Source organism: Cajanus cajan, chromosome 10 (genome assembly GCF_000230855.2).
Source record: "Cajanus cajan strain Asha chromosome 10, NIPB_CcT2T_4, whole genome shotgun sequence".
NCBI lineage: Eukaryota > Viridiplantae > Streptophyta > Magnoliopsida > Fabales > Fabaceae > Cajanus > Cajanus cajan.
Window position 1 is genome coordinate 23,860,349 of NC_138526.1, and position 22,125 is coordinate 23,882,473.

Here is a 22,125-nt window from a genome sequence, read left to right on the forward strand (position 1 = left end):
AAGCTTGTCCTTGTCAGCATCTCTAATATGAATATAAGAAATACAACCAAAATACTTTCAAATGAGAAAGACTTACATCCTTGCTTTGTCATTCTTCCTCAGGAATCTTGAACCTTGTGGGAATTGAGGGGCCCTTGATTAATGAGGTATGCTGCTATGCTCACTACATCTGCCAAGAATGTCTTCGATAACCCTGCATGGATTCTCATACTCTTTGCCATCTCATTCAAGGTCTTGCTCATTCTTTTAGCAACACCATTCTACTGAGGTGTCTCAAGAATAATTTTAAGCATTCTAATTCCATTCTTAGCATAGTAATTAACAAATTCAGTACTACTATATTCACTACTATTATCAGACTTTTGACATTTAATTTTTAATCTTGTCTCATTCTCAACAGCAGCTTTCCACTTCTTAAAAGTATTAAACACTTCTGATTTTTGCTTCAAAAAATAAACCTATACCTTTATGGTGGAATCACCAATGAAGGTGACATAATATCGTGATCCTCCCAATGATGAGACTGATGTTGGTCCATACACATCTGTATGAACAAGCTCCAACTTCTCAATCTTGGGCATCCTTCCTGACTTGGAAAAAGTAACTATCTTTTGCTTTCCAAACACTCATGGTTCATAGAAACCAACTTCTACCTCTTTCAGTTCTGGAATCTTCCCCCTTTGAGACTAGTATCTTCATACCCTTCTCACTCAATGACCAAGTCTTTGGTGCCACAGAGTCGAAGAGTGACCAACATCATCACTGACTGAATTTACTTCTTCTGTAGGTAATTCTACCATGTAAAGGGTTCCTTTCTTCCAACCGCGAGCAATAACTAAATTACCCTTCACCATCTTCTACTGACCATCTCTGAATATAACTCAATATCCCTGAACATCTAGCTCTTGAGTCTTGGAATATATTTGACATTCTTCAGTGTCTATACTATATTAGCAAAAGTTTTAAGATTTATATCTCACATGCCTACGATGTCTAAGGCTTCATCATCTGCTAGACAAACTTTGTCAAAATTTCCAGTTCTAAAATTTTTCATCAAGTCCTTGTAAGGAGAAGCATGGAAAGATGCACCAGAATCCATGATCCAGGATTCAAACTTACTCTCAACGCAACATATCAATGCATCATCAATGTTTTCTTGTTCTGCATTCATTGTGTTGTCATGCCTCTTTTCTTTAAGGGCAATAGGAGCAGTACACTGGTTTCTGAAGTAGCCATTATTATGCTGACAATTCCAACAAGTAATATCCTTGCGAGGTTTGAAATGTTCTCGCTTCTTGGACTTTTATCTATCACACCTAGAACCTTGCCCCCTTTTAGGCCTTCTACCTCTACCTTCTGTGCTCAATAAGGAACATGTTGATTCTCAAGCGTTTCTCCTACAAACATCCTCACCAAGGATTAAATTCTTAATTTCGAAGGTCAATTTCGTAGTCCTAGATGTACTGGCGACTGCTGTGACAGTTCTCGACCAACTATCAGGCAACAAAGATAGTAACAATAGGGATTGTACTTCATCATTAAATTTAATATCCATTGATACTAATCTCGACAGTAAGGAATTAAATTCGTTCATATGATCTATAACACTAGAACCTTCTCGCATCTTCGTATTAACTAGTTGATGAATCAAAAATACCTTGTTTGATGATGATGGCTTCTCGAACATGTTTGATAATGCCTTTATCAAATCATATTTCATATTCTTGTTGACAATGTTATAGATGACGTTCTTCACCAACGTCAATCTGACAACACCTAGAGCCTATCAATCTAGAAACTCTCAATTTACCTGAGACATCGTTGGTATATTCTCGAACAGAAGCTGGTACAACTTTTTCTAATATAGATAATTTTTAATCTGCATCTTCCAAAATCCAAAATTGCTCCCATCGAACTTACCAATCTTCAGTTTCCCATCTTCTGTCATTGCTCCCACTCACGTGAAATCCTGGGCTCTTGATACCAGTTGTTAGGGATCACAAACACACTCACATGAACAATGTTGTAGGGGGTCACAAACGCACTCACATGCACAATTATAAGAGAGAATGTAAATTCACAAGACATAGAAATTTACATGGTTCAGACATAATAACCTACGTCCACGACCTCACTAGATGGTATTTTCTATTTCTTAATTAGGTTTACAATTACATGAGTATTTATAAATAAAAAAATAAAAAAATAAAAAAATACAAGCGAATGGGTCAAGCCCAATAAACCCTTCAGAGTCCACATACTCAACAGTACCAATGATCTACTAGATTGTAAGAGCTTAAGGATCATAAAATAAAAAGCTACAAAAGCTCTCTGCCAGCTACAACATGCATGCAATTTTTATAGATCAAGCAAAAATAAAGGTCAGACTTGGAAGTATTTGACATATAAGAACTAAACATGACTTTAGATAACTTGAATTATGGATTCAAAAATTAAAATCAAGCAATAGTTTCAGTATTTCTAGATCATAGGTTTATCACAACATTCAAGACACCAAAATAAAGAGGAAAGCACAAGGAATAAGAATCTTACAAGTACATAACAAGATATGGTTCATAGAAAGCTAGATCTAAAAAAATTTGAACCATAAGTTTCAAGACATAGATAAAACCACAAAATTAGCATACAAAATTTAGATCCACTTAACATAAACTCGCAAGACAATAACAAAGTAGATGAATAACATGAATTTGAAACAAAACCTCCATGGATGAGAACCAAGGCTCATGATACCAAAATGATGGAAACTAGGTGAAGAATAATTGGTGAATTCATCCACTTTGCTTCCTACTTCCTTCGATCTTTATCCATGGCTCCAAGACGCAAAAGAAAACTCCAAAGATGGTAGACAAGAAAGTGAGGACGCACCACCTTCAAGGAAAGATAAGCCAAGATGTGATGATCTTGCCACAAGAAGGATTTTCTTGATAAATGATCTTGAGGAGTTTGACTCCTTATAGAGAACAAGACTTTTGAAAAGAAAATTTAGAACTAAAATCTCATATATGCATCAAAAGTGATAAGAACTACAAGAGATAGCTATATATAGAGTGAAGTAGCTTAGGAAGCAAGCTAAGCAACCAAAGTTAGAAAAGAAACCATGGTTGCTTAACCTTGGGTGAGTAGGCTTACCAATAATTTGAATTCCAAATTCAAATTAAGTGCCTAGTTGACTTTCATTTTTTACACATACACAAAAGAGGAAATAAAGCATATATACATTTATAATCAAAACAGGCTATTAGAATGTCTATCAACATCAATTTTTAATGTTTATTGGGTTCAATTAAAATCGAGAAGACATTCAAACAAGCATTAGACTTATGTAACTTATAGAATGAATACGTTGATCTAACACATTGGACACTAGTCTAACTTATTAGGTTTGATTAAAATATGTCTTGATTTATAAAAGAAAGCATGATATTAGGGAAAACATGATAACTAAGTGCAACAAAATTTTAAGATTCGTCACAATAAATTAAAGAAGTTATGTACTAAACAAACTAATAATAGTAAATAAAATTAAAAGAAATCTAACTATATATATCTACTATTACTATATGTCAACTTGCCAAGAGAAAAATTTAAATAAAATAGAATTAGCACCTCTCAAGGATCAAACTCGTTTTGTTCCATTTTTACAAGAGCTAATTTCACATAATAAAAATTAGAAGACTAAAAGTGAATTTGACAATTTTAGAGATATTAAAAATAATTTTTTTGTTCGTTGGATATATTTTTGTTTTCCACACAAGATATCGTCACTACTGGAGTTACAAAAGAGGATCAGTCTTAGCATATTATGATTTTAAAGGGACTAATTTAGTACAAAAATAAATAAAAATTAGAAGATCAAAAGCAAATTTAAAAAAATAAATTGAAGGACTGAAAGTAAATTTTTATCCTACTATTATGTGATACTTGTTACCTACTTATATGTTATTATGAAAAGTTAACATTAAGTGACAATCACAAGCAGCATCCTCAACTATATGTGATATTATGTCAACATGTGATATTATGTCAGCATGTGACACCTCTAGAAAATTTATAAATTTTTAAAATATTATTTATCTACTTTAAAATTAACATTAGGAACTAAAATGATGATTTTAGATTTTAGAACAATGAAAATCAAAGAAAAATATTTTATAGTGATCAAAATCAAAATTTGTTCATTTTACATAAATAAAAAATAATGATTTCAAATTTTAGAAAAAAAAAATTAATGAGAGAAAAATTAAAATTCTTATTTTACACGAATTAAAATTTATTTAAGATTTTTTATTCTTTATCCTGCTTCAACCCCAATCATAACATTATGGTTGTGATGAAAGCACAAAACATAAGTGTTTTTCTTCTCCACTTATTATCATATTCAGATGAGATGCATAGAGTTATAAAGGTTGCTCCGACAAGGCATATTTATACACACATGACACTATACTTTGCGTGGGTCCAAATTGCACTAAAATCATTATTTCCAATTTTCCATTACCCTGTCAATGGGACCCTCTTGGATTCACTTCACGAAGTTGGCTCTCTCTATTGCTTTGCTCCAAAAGACTATGAAATTCAATCACTCATGAATTCATCTTTCTCCCACAAGAATAAGAAATTTCCAACATAAAGTGATATTTTTATTGATTAAAACATCTTATAATTGTTAATATAATAGTAGTAATTTTACAACGTATTAGGTTGCTTCAATCATTTTCACTCGTAGTAAAACCTAAACCCAAAAACTCTTGGGATATTTGGAGAGTGTTAAAATGGGTTCAATTACTTATTGATCCTTACAATTAACTCAAGTGGATCCCAATAGTTTGTAATGTTTAGTTCTCCAAATCTCGTAACATTTCAATTTAATGGGTTAAATTATAAATTGTATTGGATTAATCCGTTGGATTGATCTATATTAGATTGATTCATATTTTTTCTTTATTTTTTACTTATTGGCATTGATTTAAAGTTTGTTTAGACATTAATTCATTTAAAATTTTATTTAATAAACCCTTATGTAATAAGAGTTTATAACATTATTCATATAAGTTAATAAGTACTTAACAACTTTCAAGTGTTTGGATGTATCATTATTTAAAAATTTATAAGATATTATCTCATTGAAAAAAATAAAAAGAAATTAAAAATAAAATAAAAATATGAAATGTAATTAAATAATTTTTAAAAATAACATTATACATCACAATAATATTAAAAATAAAAAAATTACTAGTCATTATTTACCTAATTTTTTTTATAAAAAAATAAAAATTAATAATAAAATATGAGAAATCAATTCATAAGATATTTTATAAGTTTGTCCAAACATTTTCATAAGCATTTAGAGAATAAGAGTACAAATAAATTATTCATAAGCTTTTTCAAATAGGACTCATAATATTTTATTTGTAGTTTATTTGCTTGTTAAGACTTATGTATGATTATATTGTGTACTTTTTTTTATAATTTTTTATAGAATTAATTATGGTTGTGTGCTAGACTCATTTTAATGTTGATTATTTTTTATTATTATTGATGAAAATATTAAATACATGTCCTATTAAACACTTTAATTATGTTATTTATTACTAGTAAATCTGTATAGGGTTCTAAGTTCAAATTTCGTAGTCATTATTATACATATGAAAAAAAATTAACACTTCACTTTCCTCTTCTTCTTGCTCTTCTTCTTTTATTCAAGAATTACAATGATGAAAATATGGTTTGAACCTATATTTTTGTGCATAAAACTAGTAATAAAGGCATAAAACTATTGTTTATTAATTGGAATTCATCTTCCTCCAAAGTGTGTGTCTATATATATAGAGAGAGAGAGAGGAGAGATCCTTTTACTCCAAGAGTAAGTTTACCTACACTTATTCTATTCAATAACTCATGTTCTACATCAAAATTCAAGGATTCAACCATTCAATTTAAAGTTCTTAATGCATAGATCAAATTTACAAATTTTTAGAAAGTTTGAAAATCATTTGATACTTCATTTCATTAATTCAAATTCATGGATAATCGTAAAATTATTTTATACATTGATTCGAATTAATGAAACGAAATATCAAATAATTTCAAATCTTCTAAAAATGTCTAGATTTGATCTATGTATTAAGAACTTTAAATTGAGTGGTTGAATTGTTAAAATTGATGTAGAACATGAGTTATTGAACGGAGTAAGTCTAGGTAGACTTACTTTTAAAGTAAAAGGATCCATTCTCATATATATATATATATATATATATATATATATATATATATATATATATATATATATATATTATTGTTTAAGTAATTTTAACTATAAGTTATCAACTTTTTAAAATAGTTTAAGTTTTATCAAAGAAAAATATTATTATACATAAAATTTGTTTAAATATGTAATTATTTTTTTTATTATCTTCAAAAGATAATTAGATCATAAAAAAGCTGAATGTTATATTTATAATAAGATTTGAATAAAGAAATATACCTAATGATATTATTTTAACAAAAATACTTTTATAAAAAAATATTTATATGTTCAAGAAAGTACCATTCTAACTAAATGTAAAAATATTTAATTCTTATAAAATCTATATAAATATCTCCAAAAATATTTAAGAGTAATAAATGAATCATGATTCTAACTATTTTAAAGATTTAAAGTATTTCAAGAATTATGATTCTCAAAATTTTTAACTTTTTAAGAATTATGATTTTCATATATGAAATAACTTCCTAAGGTCCCCTAAGAGATATGTTCTTAAGTTGGTAATGGTATTAAAATAGTGAATGACACTAGAAGCGATGAAAGAAAACTTATGTATATGATGAACCAAGTTGAAGTGTCTTGTGGTGAGTGATGGTAAAATTGATTTGGGTTAGAATTGATTTTAAAGTGATATGATTTATGTTTGGATATTTTTATTTTTAAATCAAGTTAATAGTAAAACAGAATATTTTTTTCATCTAATGTACAGCCTGCTAAAGTTGCTTAGGGTAAACTCTAAATTCTAAATATGCTTAAATTCAAAATCAAAACGGGACTCAATCAATTTTTTGATGTGAAATTAAGAGTGTGTTTCGATGAGTGTTGAGAAATTTTTATTTTTAATGAAGTTGATTTTGAAGTAATGTGATTTAAGTTTGAATGTTTTTATTATGAAAACAATTTAATAGTAAAATTCAATAAAAAATAATTTATCCATTGCAAAATTTATTTAAAGTTATTTTAACTCAATCAATTTAAATTCATAGAACTTGTTTGGACATAAATTTATAAGTATTTTTAAAAAAAAAATTATTGAATAATATTTTTTATTTTCAGTAAAGAAACTTTCAAAAATATTCATAACTTGTATCCAAACAAATTCATAATTAATTCCTCAATATGAAACGAAACATGTAAAAGTTTTCAAAGAATTTTGTCAACTAATTCTAACACAATTATCGAGAATCAAATGTGAAACCAAACGCACAATAAGTATGTAAATATTTTTCCAAGCCATGAACGAGGTGGTCCTTCCAACGTGAATATGGGTTGGCTCCAACTTCCACGTTCCAAAGTTCTCAAAGTTTGATTATTGGTCCTCATGAGCCTAAAAAACCTAAAGGATAACGAATAATGGTCCTCCCAATGAAACATGAATGATTAATTGAGTTCTCAAATCATATGACTCATTTTAGTCTAACTCGTCATGTTTTGTACATCTTCTAAAGTTCTCATGTGCAAGAGACCTAATATGCCCTCAATGTTGTGTCAAAGAAATTGAGATGCCAAAGAAAATGACATGGATGTTTTTAGTCCTCACATTTAAGATATATTTATTTTCAATATTTCAAACTTAAAATTAATTATTTTAATTTTTATATTCAATTTTTTAAAAGAATCTCTCAAGTATTGTCATACAAAATCTATCAATTAGTGTCTCTGTTAATAATAATCTTAAACTCAATTGATGTAGTATAATTTTTTAATTTATCACTTTTAAATGTGTTATTAGTGATTTAAGAGACTAAAATAATTTTTTTTTAATTATAAAAATTAAATAAAAAAACAACTTTAAATTTAAAGGATCTAAAATGAAATTTGAGAGCTTACAAAAAGAAGATAGTGCACGGAAATGATTGAAGTTGGTAAGCATTTAGATTGATCCAAATCATTAGATAAACATTATTCACCCAATAATTTCTGTTCAAAATGCCTAAAAGTTACTAGAGTTTATTTTTCAAAAAGTGACAAAAAGGGAAGGACCTACAATATGGAGAATTTATGATAGAGACAATATAATTGTTTTGCCTATCCAATTGAATTGTGACTTTCTCCCATAACGGAAAGGATCAAGTTCCAAGTAAATATTTAGATGTTCTATTAATAATGAAACATAATACTCAGGCTAGGCATATATGTCATGAGTTTAATTCATATACACAGCTAATATAAACAATTACACAGACATCCAATAAATTAGACCACTTTATCACATCGTGTTAATCTTCAACATTATACTCTTTCCATTTTTTTATTATAATAAAAAAATACATTTTTTCCTTAAATATAAATAAATTAATATTTTATTTTGTATAATACATATACATATTTATTATATATATAATTAAATTTTATAATAAATTATTATATATAAATATAACTATGTTTGAAAGGAAAGAATCAAATAATATTGATGTAACTTTTACTAATTATTATATCACTTAATAATTTTTAATTAAATAATTATTTTTCAAAATTAATCGTTAGATTAAAAGTTTCTCACTCATATCATATATACAAAATTTTATATTAATTCAAGATAATTTGATATTTCATTCATGTAAATTAAAATTGATATGATATATACTTTTCAAAATATAATAAAATGTGAATAATTTAATTACTATTAAATTATTAATCAATTTTAACAAAATTTGACATAAACATACAAAATGATTTGAAGATATAATTTATCAGTTGGATCGACAAAATTCACATTTAATATAAAATTATTTAGTAATATAATAGTTATTAAAAGTTATACCGATTTCATTTGATATCTTCCCATGTTTGAATATATAAATTATATTTAAAATTAGTATACATGAATATTTTTAAATATATAAATTTTATTTTGAATTTATGATAAATAATTTATATTTTAAAATATATATTTTTATTTATCAATAAATTATTTTAAAACATTAACTTTTAATTCATAAATAATTATGATAACTAAAAAACTTGAATTAAAACATTATAGAATTAATAAGATTTAATGCAGATAATCAATTTCCTTAATATACATAAAATCAAATTTTTTTCCTTCTAATAGAGAGGGAGTATGGCATTAAGATAAATTTCTATTATGTAAATGAATATAAAAATATTTTATACTAAGATAAATTGTTGAGCGCAAAATCATTCAAGCAGTTAAATGAACTAAATAAAGAAGTAAAAATGTAATTCTTTAACCTTTTTATTCCCAATGGTTCCCCTGCATCAATGTGAGGTTTAAAATGTTTAAACCACCGCAAGAAATGGCACAACTATTAGATTGCAAATTTGCAATAATACATGCGGATTGGTATAGAACAGCGTTGATATAATCTCGACAAAATCTAGTGAGTGGCACATGTAAATGAGTTGTGTGTGGAATTAGGTGCAGATTTGGTATTAACTTCTGAATCTGAAATAGACATTTTCCATCTCATTTAACTAGGAATATGACAACCCCCTTCCCCCCTTTTGTGTCAAAATAGAATATTTATGATAATCAAGCAAAAATGTCTTCAGTAATAAATGATTCCTCGGCAGTATCAATACAGCTTTCTGAAGGTACCTGAAGAGACTCATAATTTAGTTGTCTAGAGGCTTCATACAAAGCTATGCCAACACTTACAGACAGATTCAAACATCTGACATGAGTCTCAACCATAGGGATCCTGATAGTTCCTCCACCAAATGGTTCAGTTTTGCAGTCTAACAAGGCTTCAGGAGGCAGGCCACTAGTTTCAGAACCAAATAAAAGATAATCACCTTTTCTGTAGGAAAAATCCTGCGAGGTAAGAAGGAATCACAATTATAATCCAGTTCATAGTTTCTTTACATTGCTTTGTTTTGGAAGCAAAGGCACACACTACCTTGCTCATATTCCTTGCTTTAAGGGATGTCAAGAAAATAAAATGAGCCGGAAAACCAAAAAGAACAAAACTGGAAACCAAATAAACCTAACTGAAGTACTGTAGAAAATAAAAATAAAAATTAATTGGATTTAATTAGCTTTCAAATACAAATCAATATATAACCTGTACTTGATAGATCTCAGATACAGTGACCCTAACGATATTAGTAGATTTAAGCTTGGACTCAATGTTTAGTATCAATATAATATTTTGATGGATTTTCATGAATTTGTTTGAACCTATAGTTAGTGTGTCTCATAAAGTAGTTTAGACTTGTATTTGATGAATTTATATATTTTCTAGTATAAGATAAAAAATTAAAAAAAAAATACTACCTCCATCCCTATATAACCCTTTTCACTTTTTTTTTTGCCCTTTCCTAAGACCCATTAATCATATCTTCTCTAAAATATTCTTATTTAATTAACAATTCTTTTAGACAAAAGATAATAAATGTTTAAAATTAATTGGATAAAAAGTCTCTAATATTAGTATTAGAGAAGATAAAGAGACACAAAAATATCCGTTTGTTCCAAAAATTAATTAATTAAGTGACAAATATTTAAGCGGAAAGAGAATGCTAATTTAAGAAAAGTTAAGGATAATTTTGGAAAAATAGTTTACATTATTGACAAATTTAATGTTCTTAACCAAATTAACTAATTTTCTTAAAGGTGTAATTTAATTGAAAAGGTCTTATAATTAATGAGCAGATAGTAATTCCAATCTAACTAATTTAAATAGGATTGGATCAATGGATTGTGGTTTCATTTAGATCTAAACTGGTTGGATAATATTAGCATTAGCAGAAAACTGAATGGAATGGATCAGTTGCCTTTTTCAGTTTAAATGAATTCTATCAATGTAATATGAGAACACCCTCTACATGCTACCAACCCCAAATGAGCGACTCTCACAAACCACAGGGAATTGAGAAAGTCGTATCCAAGACCTTGTCCCACTTGACAATGTTCCTCAAATTGTTTTTAAGCCATCATTTAACCTACCATGTAAATGTTGAATGGGATCAACTACTAATAACAAATTCTTGAAACCTTGACATAAATTTATTAGATTACTCATCAGAGTCAATCTTCAGAATTGACATTCATGATTTCTTTTTAAATTGCAATATTGTGATTGTTTACCCAGGTTTCTTATTAGTTGTAAACAATGTAGAATAGGAAGGTTGCGACAGGGGATCCAAATTTGTAGCGGTATTTTTAAGTGTGTCATTTGTTTCTTCAATCAACAGCAATAGAAGAGAAACTACTAAGGATTGAGACAAAACCTTGGATTTTTGTTTTTTTTTTTGATAAAAGAAGAAATTCATTAAGATAAGAATAAGACCTTAGGAGATGTGAAGACGTTAGAGACATCATGCATCAACGGAGAAATACTGCAATTAAAAGAACTATGCTATCAAAATTAATGGTTGGTAACTCACAGAATGAATTTTTGTTCCCCTCTTTGTAAATGCTAGCAACCGTTTTTCACCCTCCTGTACAAGACAATGGTGACACGTCACATGTTGAGTCAAAGGAGATGTGATATGTGGAATTTATCTCTGAGAATGACAATCACCTGTTGTCTAAAATATTCACGAAAATCTTCCCAAGAATCATGAATTTTAACAACCACATATCTGCAATTTTGTGTCAATATTGGAAAACAAATAAAAAGCAATAATGCAAGTATGTCAATACTTTATCAGTTTTTATTTGTTACTTTGCACAAAACAATATTTGATCGGTTGAAACTAGTCTAGACACATTATATTTGAAAAACATCACACTTCATCCAGTCAAAACAAGCTTCGAGGAGTAAAAGCCAAAGTCAGGCAGAACTCAATTTAAATAAACAGTGATAGACAATTACATACTACCCTGCTCAGCAGAAGAGATTGTCTAGAATAGCTGGAGAGATGCAAGTGAGAATTTCTCTCTAATTTAAATAAGCATATGTGAATTGTAGAAGAGTTTGTCAGGAATAGAAGAAGAGGTGCAAGTGAAAAAAAATAAAAATTAAATGAGTATATGTCAATGGATACGGCCAGTAATCCAATCCAGCACGCTTTAGTTTAGTGTCATCCACCTGATATCCTAATGGCTGAAAGATAAAGAAATACAAAGGCGATCATTAGTATTTTGAACCAAACACGAAAATAGATGACAATCTTATCATCAAATGTAAAAAATAATTAAATTTAGAAAGTAAAACTCACCCCAACTAAGTGTAGTCCAACAGCTGACGCTGCACATGTTCTAGCAATGCACCCTGTGTTTCCTGGAATCTACCAAGGACAACATAAATCCCAGAACAACCTTCAGTAATCTGAGCTAAAAAAAATGTTTACTGAAGCCAATTTTAGTATGCATAGGCTTAACTTCATTACTTGTTTAAGGTGATTTGATCTTTAATATTCACTCAAATCATCTTCAAGTCCATATCTATTGCCCTATTACAATAATCTCAACAAATATATTAAATTGAAAATTAGGTGAACCATAGATCAGAAGTTGTCATATTTATAGTTAGGTCATTTATTTTCATAAATGTTGGTCATTCTTTTGAATAGGATCCACTGTCAGAGGAATAAGGAATTAATCACAAAATGTCATAAACCAGTCTTTCTTGTAATATATGGGTGATTCTGTTAGGATACCGTACCAGAGAAAGATACAGAAAAGATTAGTATTGTTGAATCAGATGGAACTTATGGTTCGTACAGAGAAGAAACTCCTCCAGATAACGCGATCTTTCCTTTCCATGTATTTGTATCTCACGCATAACTCCCATACTCTCCCTCTAACCCCACTGCCCCAACAAAAGAATTATCTGACACCTCCATAATATTCAAATTATACACAACTGATTAACAAAGATAATGGAGCGATGTTCCCCCTCCTGGAAGATGTGTCTTCTCAGGCCTAAGCATGTGCCAAATTAGCAAGCCTAACCTCCTTCACATGCTACCACTGCTTTTGTGACCAAACCCCCACACATTGATACATTCTCTCCACAACTAATAACCTAGGTAACGATGAGAGGGAAGCACATTCTATTCCAATTGCTCCAGTCACTTGTTCCTTATAGAATAGGTCCGAATAATCTTTGGCCTAGCAGTTTCGAACTGGACTAGATGGTTTTCGTCCCCTGTATGGTCCTGGGCAGTATGCTAACACAGTCTTGGATAGGAACCACAGGTTCTATCAGATGCACTGACAGGTTCAACAAATAATCTTCTATTTAAAGAATAAAAGATAAAGAAAATATGCTTTTAGTGCTCATAGTATTTAATATTACAACAACAGGTGGTCTGAACTTGGAATCTTGGATCGTCCCTGACTCAAATGCAATTCCTGCTTGCTATACTAACTGTGAAAATAATTCTGCTAAGAAAGGTTTTTGAAAACTCATAAATCATTGACAAATATCCGAAATGCTTCAATGCTTCATACATAAGCAAAGAAAACGTATCTGCATATACTATCAAGTATCAAAAAAAGCTCCACACTCATCTGGCATGCACTTAAGTGACTTAACAATGCCCCTTCCCAACTTCACATATCCTCAATTAATAGATACGACATTTTCTATAAGAATGTACATTCCACAACCAAGCTAAATCTAATCTAATCACTAACACATTCATTTCCACTTTGCAGGCAGTGGAAAGATCCACAGTCAAGTTCCAACCCACTCACCAACTCAGCCAGGTCCTCCACGAGGAATCAAAATCCTCTACCTAAGATTGATTCATATCAAAACTAGTGTTGAAGAGTGTAGTTTTCGAAACACATTTGAGGACTTTTGTCAGGACATAAGCACATAAGGAGAACCTAACCCAAAAGACTAGTTTACCATGTGGGAACCGGAAAACCCCATGCCTTAAGTACCACATTGAACTTGTTATTCTACTTAGTGCAAGACTCCTAACAAGTTTTGTTGTGGCTCCAATTTGCTATTATGTTTATTTTTTTGAAGCTTCATCTCTTCCATTCAATAATGTATCACTCCAACCCATCAAATCGATCTTATGAGGATAAAGTTATATCTCTAGTCGCGACTCCAAGAGTCAGGATGGAATCCCAAACATTGGTTAAAGAACACAATTGCCGAACTATTTACTTACACTAACTACTTTTGCTCAAAAAGGATTGAAATCCAACAAATATCATCTTCAAATCTATTAAAATTTACAAAAATTTTGCAGCTAACTTGATGCATCAGTAAACACCGTATCTTCAAAATTGAAAAACAAACATAAAGCAAAAGCTACACAACAAACAAAACAAATGTTAGGTTTAAGCGAATGTTAGTGTTACCTGAGGGGAGACAAGCACAACCTGAAGAACCTTGGAGCGTGATGCTCCATTCACTGCCTCTCCAACGCCACGAGGCAAAGCACCTTCCTTGCTTGTTACCTTAGCCGACCCATCTGCAACACAAGCATTCGACAACATCGGAATAAACAAAAATACATACATAAAGAAATGAAAAAGAGAGAGTGAGAAAAGATTACCGAGAGAGCATAGCGGGGAGAGACGAGGAGTGGAAAAAGGTTTGAAGTGAAAGAAAGTGAATGGGCGAAAAGGAGAGAGTTTGGATGGAAAGTGAAGAACGGTTGGAATGTTTAGGGATTTGAGGGCAGTGATGTCCATTGCTCACTCACTCCCTTCCCCCTTTGCTTCTTTCTGCTATGCTTTGTGGAGCTCTATCTGTTGAAGACCATGTAATCATGGAGGAAAAATTACATAAATAAATGTAAGTAAATTTATAAAAATAAATAAATAAATTAGAATATATAAAAATTTAAAGTGAATATGAATAAAAATGAGTAAATATATATTTATTTTTGTCTCTAATTAAATAAATTAAAATTATACATATTTTTATTTCATCAAATTGAATATTTTTTATCATTAAAGTCGAAACGAATTCATGTATTACTCATAATTTTTTAGAAATGTACATGATAAATTGTAGTAATTTATATAATAAAAGAATTTTTTAATATATAAATTATATTTAAATTTTGAAATATTTATTATAAGTAAATATTTGAGATATTAATTATATTTTAATTTTATAAAAAAATATTTATTTTGTAATAAAAGTCTATTTTTAATTATTAATCATTTTAAAAATTAAAATTTAATATAAAACTAAAACTTAAAAAAAAATGATAAATCCGAAGAGTGAAAAGAAAGAGAAAATTCATCATAAACATTTTCCTTGGAGAAAATCACTTGAAAAAACTCTTATTAAAAAATAATATACAAAAATATTTTTTTTTTCAACATAGGACCTGTTTGTTTAACTTCTTTTCCTATAAAAGCGTTTTTTTAAATAAAACAAACACTCTTACTTTTTGATATATTTGCTTTAACTTTTTTTATAAAAAAAATAAGCGGTCTATTTTTTTAAGAAGTAACTTTCATCTATTTCTTAAATAATTATTTAAAAAAAACACTTATTAAGAAACACTTTTCTTTTAAAATTTAAACAAAACAGACTCATAATTAGGTGATCTGAATGTGTTTTTAGTCTCGAGAAAATAAATTTTGATTTTAGTTTTTGTGAAAAAATCTTTTTTTTTATTCTTGTATGTGATATTATGTTGGTATATGATACTTCTAATTCTTTTTTATAAATTTTAAAAATAAAAATTATTTATCTCATGATTATTAAGAATTTATATAACTTCATACTCATCGAGGTTTTATGGACTTCTTCCTTAGTAATAAGTGTTATCAAAGAATCTCGATTCTCCACCATAAGCTTCAAGGTTCTTAAACCCATCAACCACTTCTAGGAAAAATTATAAAATGAAGGAGTATAAAATGTGGTACATAGATGAAGTACTATTTTTAATCATTGGATTTAATTCAAGGGTTCAGATTTCTTACCTGTAACTTGGAAAAGAAAATTTTTGTATTTTGCAGATTAGTCCCTATTTAGGGTTATTGTTTTGGCCACCGGCGGGTGGTGAGGACGAGAAAGACGACAACGGCGAGTGTGACGGCAAGGCCGTCGAGGGCGAGCCAGGGGCGGGGAGGGCTAGATTTGGAGGTGGCGAGGTTTAGGGTTTAGGAGAGGCCTTGGGAGAGTTGAACGTCGTAGACGACGGGGGGGAGGTAGCAGCATAGGAGGGACATGAGGCCGATGGCGCCGAGGAGGAGGAGCCCACGCCTCCGCTGCCACCGCGCGAAGAAAGAGGCCACGCCTCCTCTTCCACCGTGCAAATGAAGTCGCGCTTCCGCTGCCACCGCGCGAAGGAGGCCGTGCCTCTGCATTGCCACTGCGCGAACAAAGTCGCGCTTTTGATGTCATCGCTTGAAGGAGTCCGCACATCTATGTTGCCACCACGCGAAGGAGGTTGCGCCTCCGCCGCATGAAAGAGGTCATGTCTTCGCTACCACCACTGTGGAAGGAGATGACACCTCTGCTGCCGCCATGCCCCCACCGCCACCACGCCTCCACGATGCCTCCGCATATAATATAAAGACTATTTTCCAATTTTAAACAAGTTAAAAAACTTGCTATTGCCAGTAATTTTGGTGCCTCATGGATGACCCATAGCCTCAAATACTTCATGTTAGAAGGCCTTCACCTCTAGATCTTTCTAAAGTACAAAAATATATGTTTTAAAAAAACATCACTAACTTTTTTTTAGTTGTTGGGGATCTGTACACCACTCTTGAGAAAGAAGAAAAAAAATCATGAATTTTGTTTTTTCCTTAAAATAATCGTCAGAGTGTGAAAATAAATGAAGTATTCTTGCTTTCCAGTTTAATCCTTTTCTTTCTTGATTTTTAGAACCACGTAGTCTACTTTTGAAATAAAACATCCTCTTATTCTTGAATATTCTCTTAGAGAAAAAGAAGAGCAAAGGAATCCACTCTCTCATGAGATTGTTGAATTTGCCTTAAATGAGCCTCCATATCTTTCTTTTTGCAAAAAATATACCCTAAAATCTCCATGTTGAAAACCAAGGACTCCCTTTGTACATTACATAGAGCTTTGGGAATATTACCTGCCTCCGATTGCCAAGTCATCTAAACTAGCTTTGAATAATCCTTATGATTGCACCAAGCAACCTGAAAATCTTAATGGTATGTTCTCCTTACTTGAGACTAAATGACTACATCACAACATAATCGGGTTATGATTTGAATGTTGGTGAACCAAATGTTTGATCGAGGCTTTCGAAAAGTTCATTCTCCAATCTTCATCGTAGACACCCTTATCCAATCTCCTTGATACCATATAACCTTCCCTACATTTCAATTTCCACATAAATTTAGTTTTGAAAAATTCCAAATCCAACATTCCATAATGATTCATGCTTGCTTGGAAAAAGATGTGCCCTAACATGTGAGAATAAACCTCCATTTTGCTCATAGGACTATTAGTTGTCATTTTTATTTAAATTTCATAAGTATTATTATGTAAAATGACATACTTTCATTCCATTTTTTCTTATAAATTGTCCCAAGGATGTGAATATTGTATATAGTTTTATATTTATTTTATAAAGAACCAATCCATTCAAAATATAGTATTTTTTTTGTTAAATTTGGTGGTTATATTTTGTAGGATAAGAGAAGGGAAATCAAGAAAGATAAGAGAAAATAATTGAAGTTGGGAAAGATTCATGGAAGAAAAGTTGTTTATCTCCACCAACTCAAAAAGGCTTAAGTCAGAAGGGCTTACCAAAAATGGGCCACAATAAAAAGGCTTAAGTTATGTAAGAAAAATGGAAGATTGCAATATGCCAAAAAATGGCCTAAGTAATTATAGAAGGGCTTAAGCCGTTTTACTTTCTTGATGATGAAGGGTTCAAAAAGGGCTTAACGAGAGTGATAGCTCATCGTGCAAGCCTTCAAAATTGAAGGCTAATTATCCTAATAGTAATCTTGCTCAGCAATGGGTTGAGTTGCTTAACGAGAATGTGTTATATGATATTGGAACGACTAACCAAGGTAGAAAATGAAGACACTTTTTGGATTGCTTTGGAAGATTTTGAAAAGGATAACATTTCAAAGGACCCATAACAAAGGTAAGAAGCTAAATGTTAGAAGAAGAAAAAAACATATACCAAAGGACCCATTAACTTGAGTTTGTGTGAGTCAATTCAATAGGATTAATTTTTGTCAAAAATATAGAGCTAAATTTAGAGATAACAAAATTGCTCACTAAATTTTAGTTAACTCCTGCAATTTAGCAAGCTTAACTCTCTATTTCATCATAATACAATCTCATTGAGCGACCAAATCATGACCGAGTGAGAATTTCTCTTTATGGCTCTAATGTGATATTGTTTGACATGCTTTGTATGTGAAAATAAATGTTTTTCTAAAATGTGGTTCTCATCATAAAAAAAAGGAGAGATTGTTATATCAAAGGATGATCTTAGGTCCCGCGAAAATATATGTTTTAATAATAATAAACTTAAACGTTTTTGATAAATAAAAAAATTGTTTCAAGGTCACAAATTAAGACTAACATAAAATGATTCTTCATGATGATATATCTTTTGATAAGTCCCTTAAATGGAACACTTCATTTGTCAAAGACAAGTGCATTAAATATTACATTTATTATGTTTGATTACGATATCATCTATTTCTTCGATATTCCTTAACGGAACGAAGAAATAAAAACTTTTTTGGTACTTGGAGTTTATAAAGGAATGGAGATTTGGTTTTCTTTTATATTATATCTTGAAGTGTGAAAAGTCATCTAAAAAGTCATTCCTAATTGATACATGCAATTGTTCCTCCCTTTTTGTACTAAAAATGTGGCAAATAGTCTCCTTGATTAGATAAGAAGTGACTATTTGGTGAAATATATTTAATAATGCACTAACAAACATCTTAATTTATAAGGAAGGAAGACAAAGAAAGATGAAGTAAGTCGAAAAATGAATCTCTTTGTTATTTTTACCCAACTTTAATTGTGTGTTTTAGCTTGAAAGCCTAAAAAAAGCTTTATTATCTAAAGAATAATTGGTGTTAAAGTCTGAAGAGACTTTATTATTTGAAAAATACTTGGTGTTGAAGTTTGGAGATGCTTTATTGTTCAAAGAATACTTTCATAGTTTGCTTCAAGAAAAAATAATATTTTTTAATTACAACACATTATTACATGTGGTTTAACTGGTGTTATAATTGGTCTTTAAATTTTAACATCTTGAGTTTGATAAAAAAAAAGACTTTGGAAGGATAAAAAATTATATTTATTATATAAAATAAATAATTATTTTTTGTAACTAATGTGCCAATTTTTTTCTTATAAAAAATATGACATAAATATACCAATGATGACGTAATTAAACTAGTATAAATCTAGATTCAACCAATAAAATGAAATAATAAAAATAGTTTAAAATTTAAAAAAATGAAACTCAAACCCTGATCACCCTTGTAATGTATTTTAAACTTACTTCTAAGTCAATTACATTTATATATAATTTAGTTATATTAAAGATATTATCTGCTTAATAAAAATTAATTTTAAATAAAAAGGAACTTGAACTTAAGTAAACATGATTATTTAGCACATTAATGACTAATAAACAAACATGTTGATTATTTAGCACATTAATGACTAATAAACAAACATGTTATATTGTTGTATATTTGAGTATAATAATTTATATAATATATTTTAATTTAAAATTACATATTAATTTATATTGTTTAACCAGTATATAAGTTCCTTCTTCTGTTATTATTAAATTTTTCTTACAACTTCTTTTTAAAATATGATATTAATTTTATTAAAATTTATAAGTATGAAATATATATATATATATATATATATATATGTAATATTTTTAAAAAACCTAATAGGGACTGAGTCATACGACTTAAATAATGATCCATCGATTCGATATTTGATCTAATACTTTGACTGATTTAATGATAGGTTCCACTTTTAAAACATTCATTTTTATTTTCTCAAATTTGAGACATATTTTTTTGTCGATCAAATTTAAAATTTATGTTTTTAATATTTAAAATATAATTATTTTTTTTTATTAATAAGGGGGCTTAAAAGCCCAACTATAAATTAGAACCTACGAGAAAAAAAAAAAGAAGCAAATCTATCAACTAGTAATAAAAAAAAACGCGTCCAACTTGGTAGAGAGTTCAAATAATGCACTTCCTCAAGGAGAGTTAATCCTAACTTAACAAAACTATCAGCTAATTGATTTACTTCTCGGAGGACATGAACATAATTTAATTCAAAAAAACCTCCTAACATCCTGAAAATCTGGTTGAGAAGAGAGTAACATGGATGTATTTAGGGACACTTATCATTAAAGAATTGAACAACAATAGAGGAGTCAAATTCTATTATAATGTGAGAATGTAAGAATCTATCCTTGATAATTTGTAGTTCATGAAAAATAGCCCAAAGCTCAGCTTGTACAACATAGCAACTCCCAATCATTCCAAAAAAAATGCTAGTATGAAGGTTCCATTACTGTCTCTCAATACACCACTACAAGACAGAGTTATTAGAAACTATTCCATCATAATTAAGTTTTAGTATACCGGGAGGAGGTGGGACCAATTTGATCATTGACTTGTGTGAATTGTTCTGAGATGAAACATTAGGCTAGCCATACAATGTTTTCGTTAACACTTGTATGCAACCTTTGACCTTGCAAGCTACTTGAGTAGGACTAACATTTGTCTGGCAAAATATTAATTATTACGGGCCTTCCAAATAGGGTCCAGGGTGATAGCAACCAATTGGGACCATTCGGAATTGGAAGCATTTATATTGGACAATAACCAATCATTTAAATGAGAGAGAAAAAACCATTGATCCATTTTATGGGCCATTATTCACTCCATACACTTTTTTGAAAAAGTGCAATCTCTAAGTGCATGTAAACATGTTTCTCGACATGCATGGCAACGTGTGCAAGTTGTAACTGTAGTTATAAAACGTGAATTTCTTCAATCATTTGTGCAAAGACTATTGTGTGCAATTCTCCACAAAGGACATTTGATTCTTTCAAGGCCGGGTCATTTTCATATGAAATTAAAAAGACATCATGACTCTATAGAAGGTGAAGCTCTTAAGGATTTGTATGCAGCTTTAATTGAAAATTTTTTAGTCTTAGAACCACCCCAAAATATACAGTCTTCATCATTTTAAGGAGAAAGGAGTGTCAAACCTTATATCTTTCGCTAGTGTTGACTAAGAATGTATGAGCGCATCTTATCAAGCTTCCACTTCTTCATTCGCATCAACAAAATCAACAACTTTTTTACTCTGTATCTCCATTGGTATCGTCTGAACAGCCACCTCATTAAGAACCATGTTGGATGGAGGCCAACGGTCAGACCAGAATTTAGCAGATTTACCATTTCCTATGTCCCATGCTATATTATGCACAACCTTGTCCCACACTTCACAGTTTCCTCTCGCTGTTGGTTTCTTATGAATCATCGAAATAATATCTTCTCCACACACATACTTAGACAACACCACCTGAACCCAAAGCTTATTAGGTTGGGAACATAGAGCTCAATTGTTCTTCATCATAAACGATAGATTAACCTTACGTGCCTCCCTTAAACCTAAACCTCCACTATCTTTAGGTTTACAGAGAGTTTCCCATGCAAGAGCATGGATATGTCGATTGTGGCCATCCTCCCCCAATGAAAGATCTACTAGACTTATCAATATCATCACACAACTGTTTAGGAAAGAAATTTGTCTGCATTATATACGAAGGTAAAGCAGCAAGGACCGATTTAGATAATGTAAGGCGACTTGCGAATGAGAGGGATTAGTTTTCCAAGAGTTTAACCTTCTGTTGATATGATCCATTACTGTTTGGAGTTTTCATTTGCTCATATGCTGATGTGAATCTGATGGGAGCACTCAAAGGACTTGGAGGAC

At 30.1% G+C, this 22,125-nt stretch overlaps 1 protein-coding gene across 1 annotated transcript; it reads right to left on the reverse strand.

Annotated features, from left to right (window-relative positions):
- Positions 1-9,464: 9,464 nt before the first annotated feature.
- AGL26 (tRNA (cytidine(34)-2'-O)-methyltransferase) lies at positions 9,465-14,937 on the reverse strand. The gene is made up of 7 exons (XM_020370004.3): positions 14,720-14,937; positions 14,523-14,635; positions 12,419-12,487; positions 12,245-12,303; positions 11,779-11,839; positions 11,642-11,695; positions 9,465-10,067 (listed from the first exon to the last, which is right to left on the reverse strand). Exons 1-7 carry the CDS (start codon positions 14,856-14,858, stop codon positions 9,786-9,788), a joined length of 777 nt encoding a protein of 258 aa, XP_020225593.1. The 5' UTR covers positions 14,859-14,937; the 3' UTR covers positions 9,465-9,785.
- Between the last annotated feature and the right edge of the window lie 7,188 nt (positions 14,938-22,125).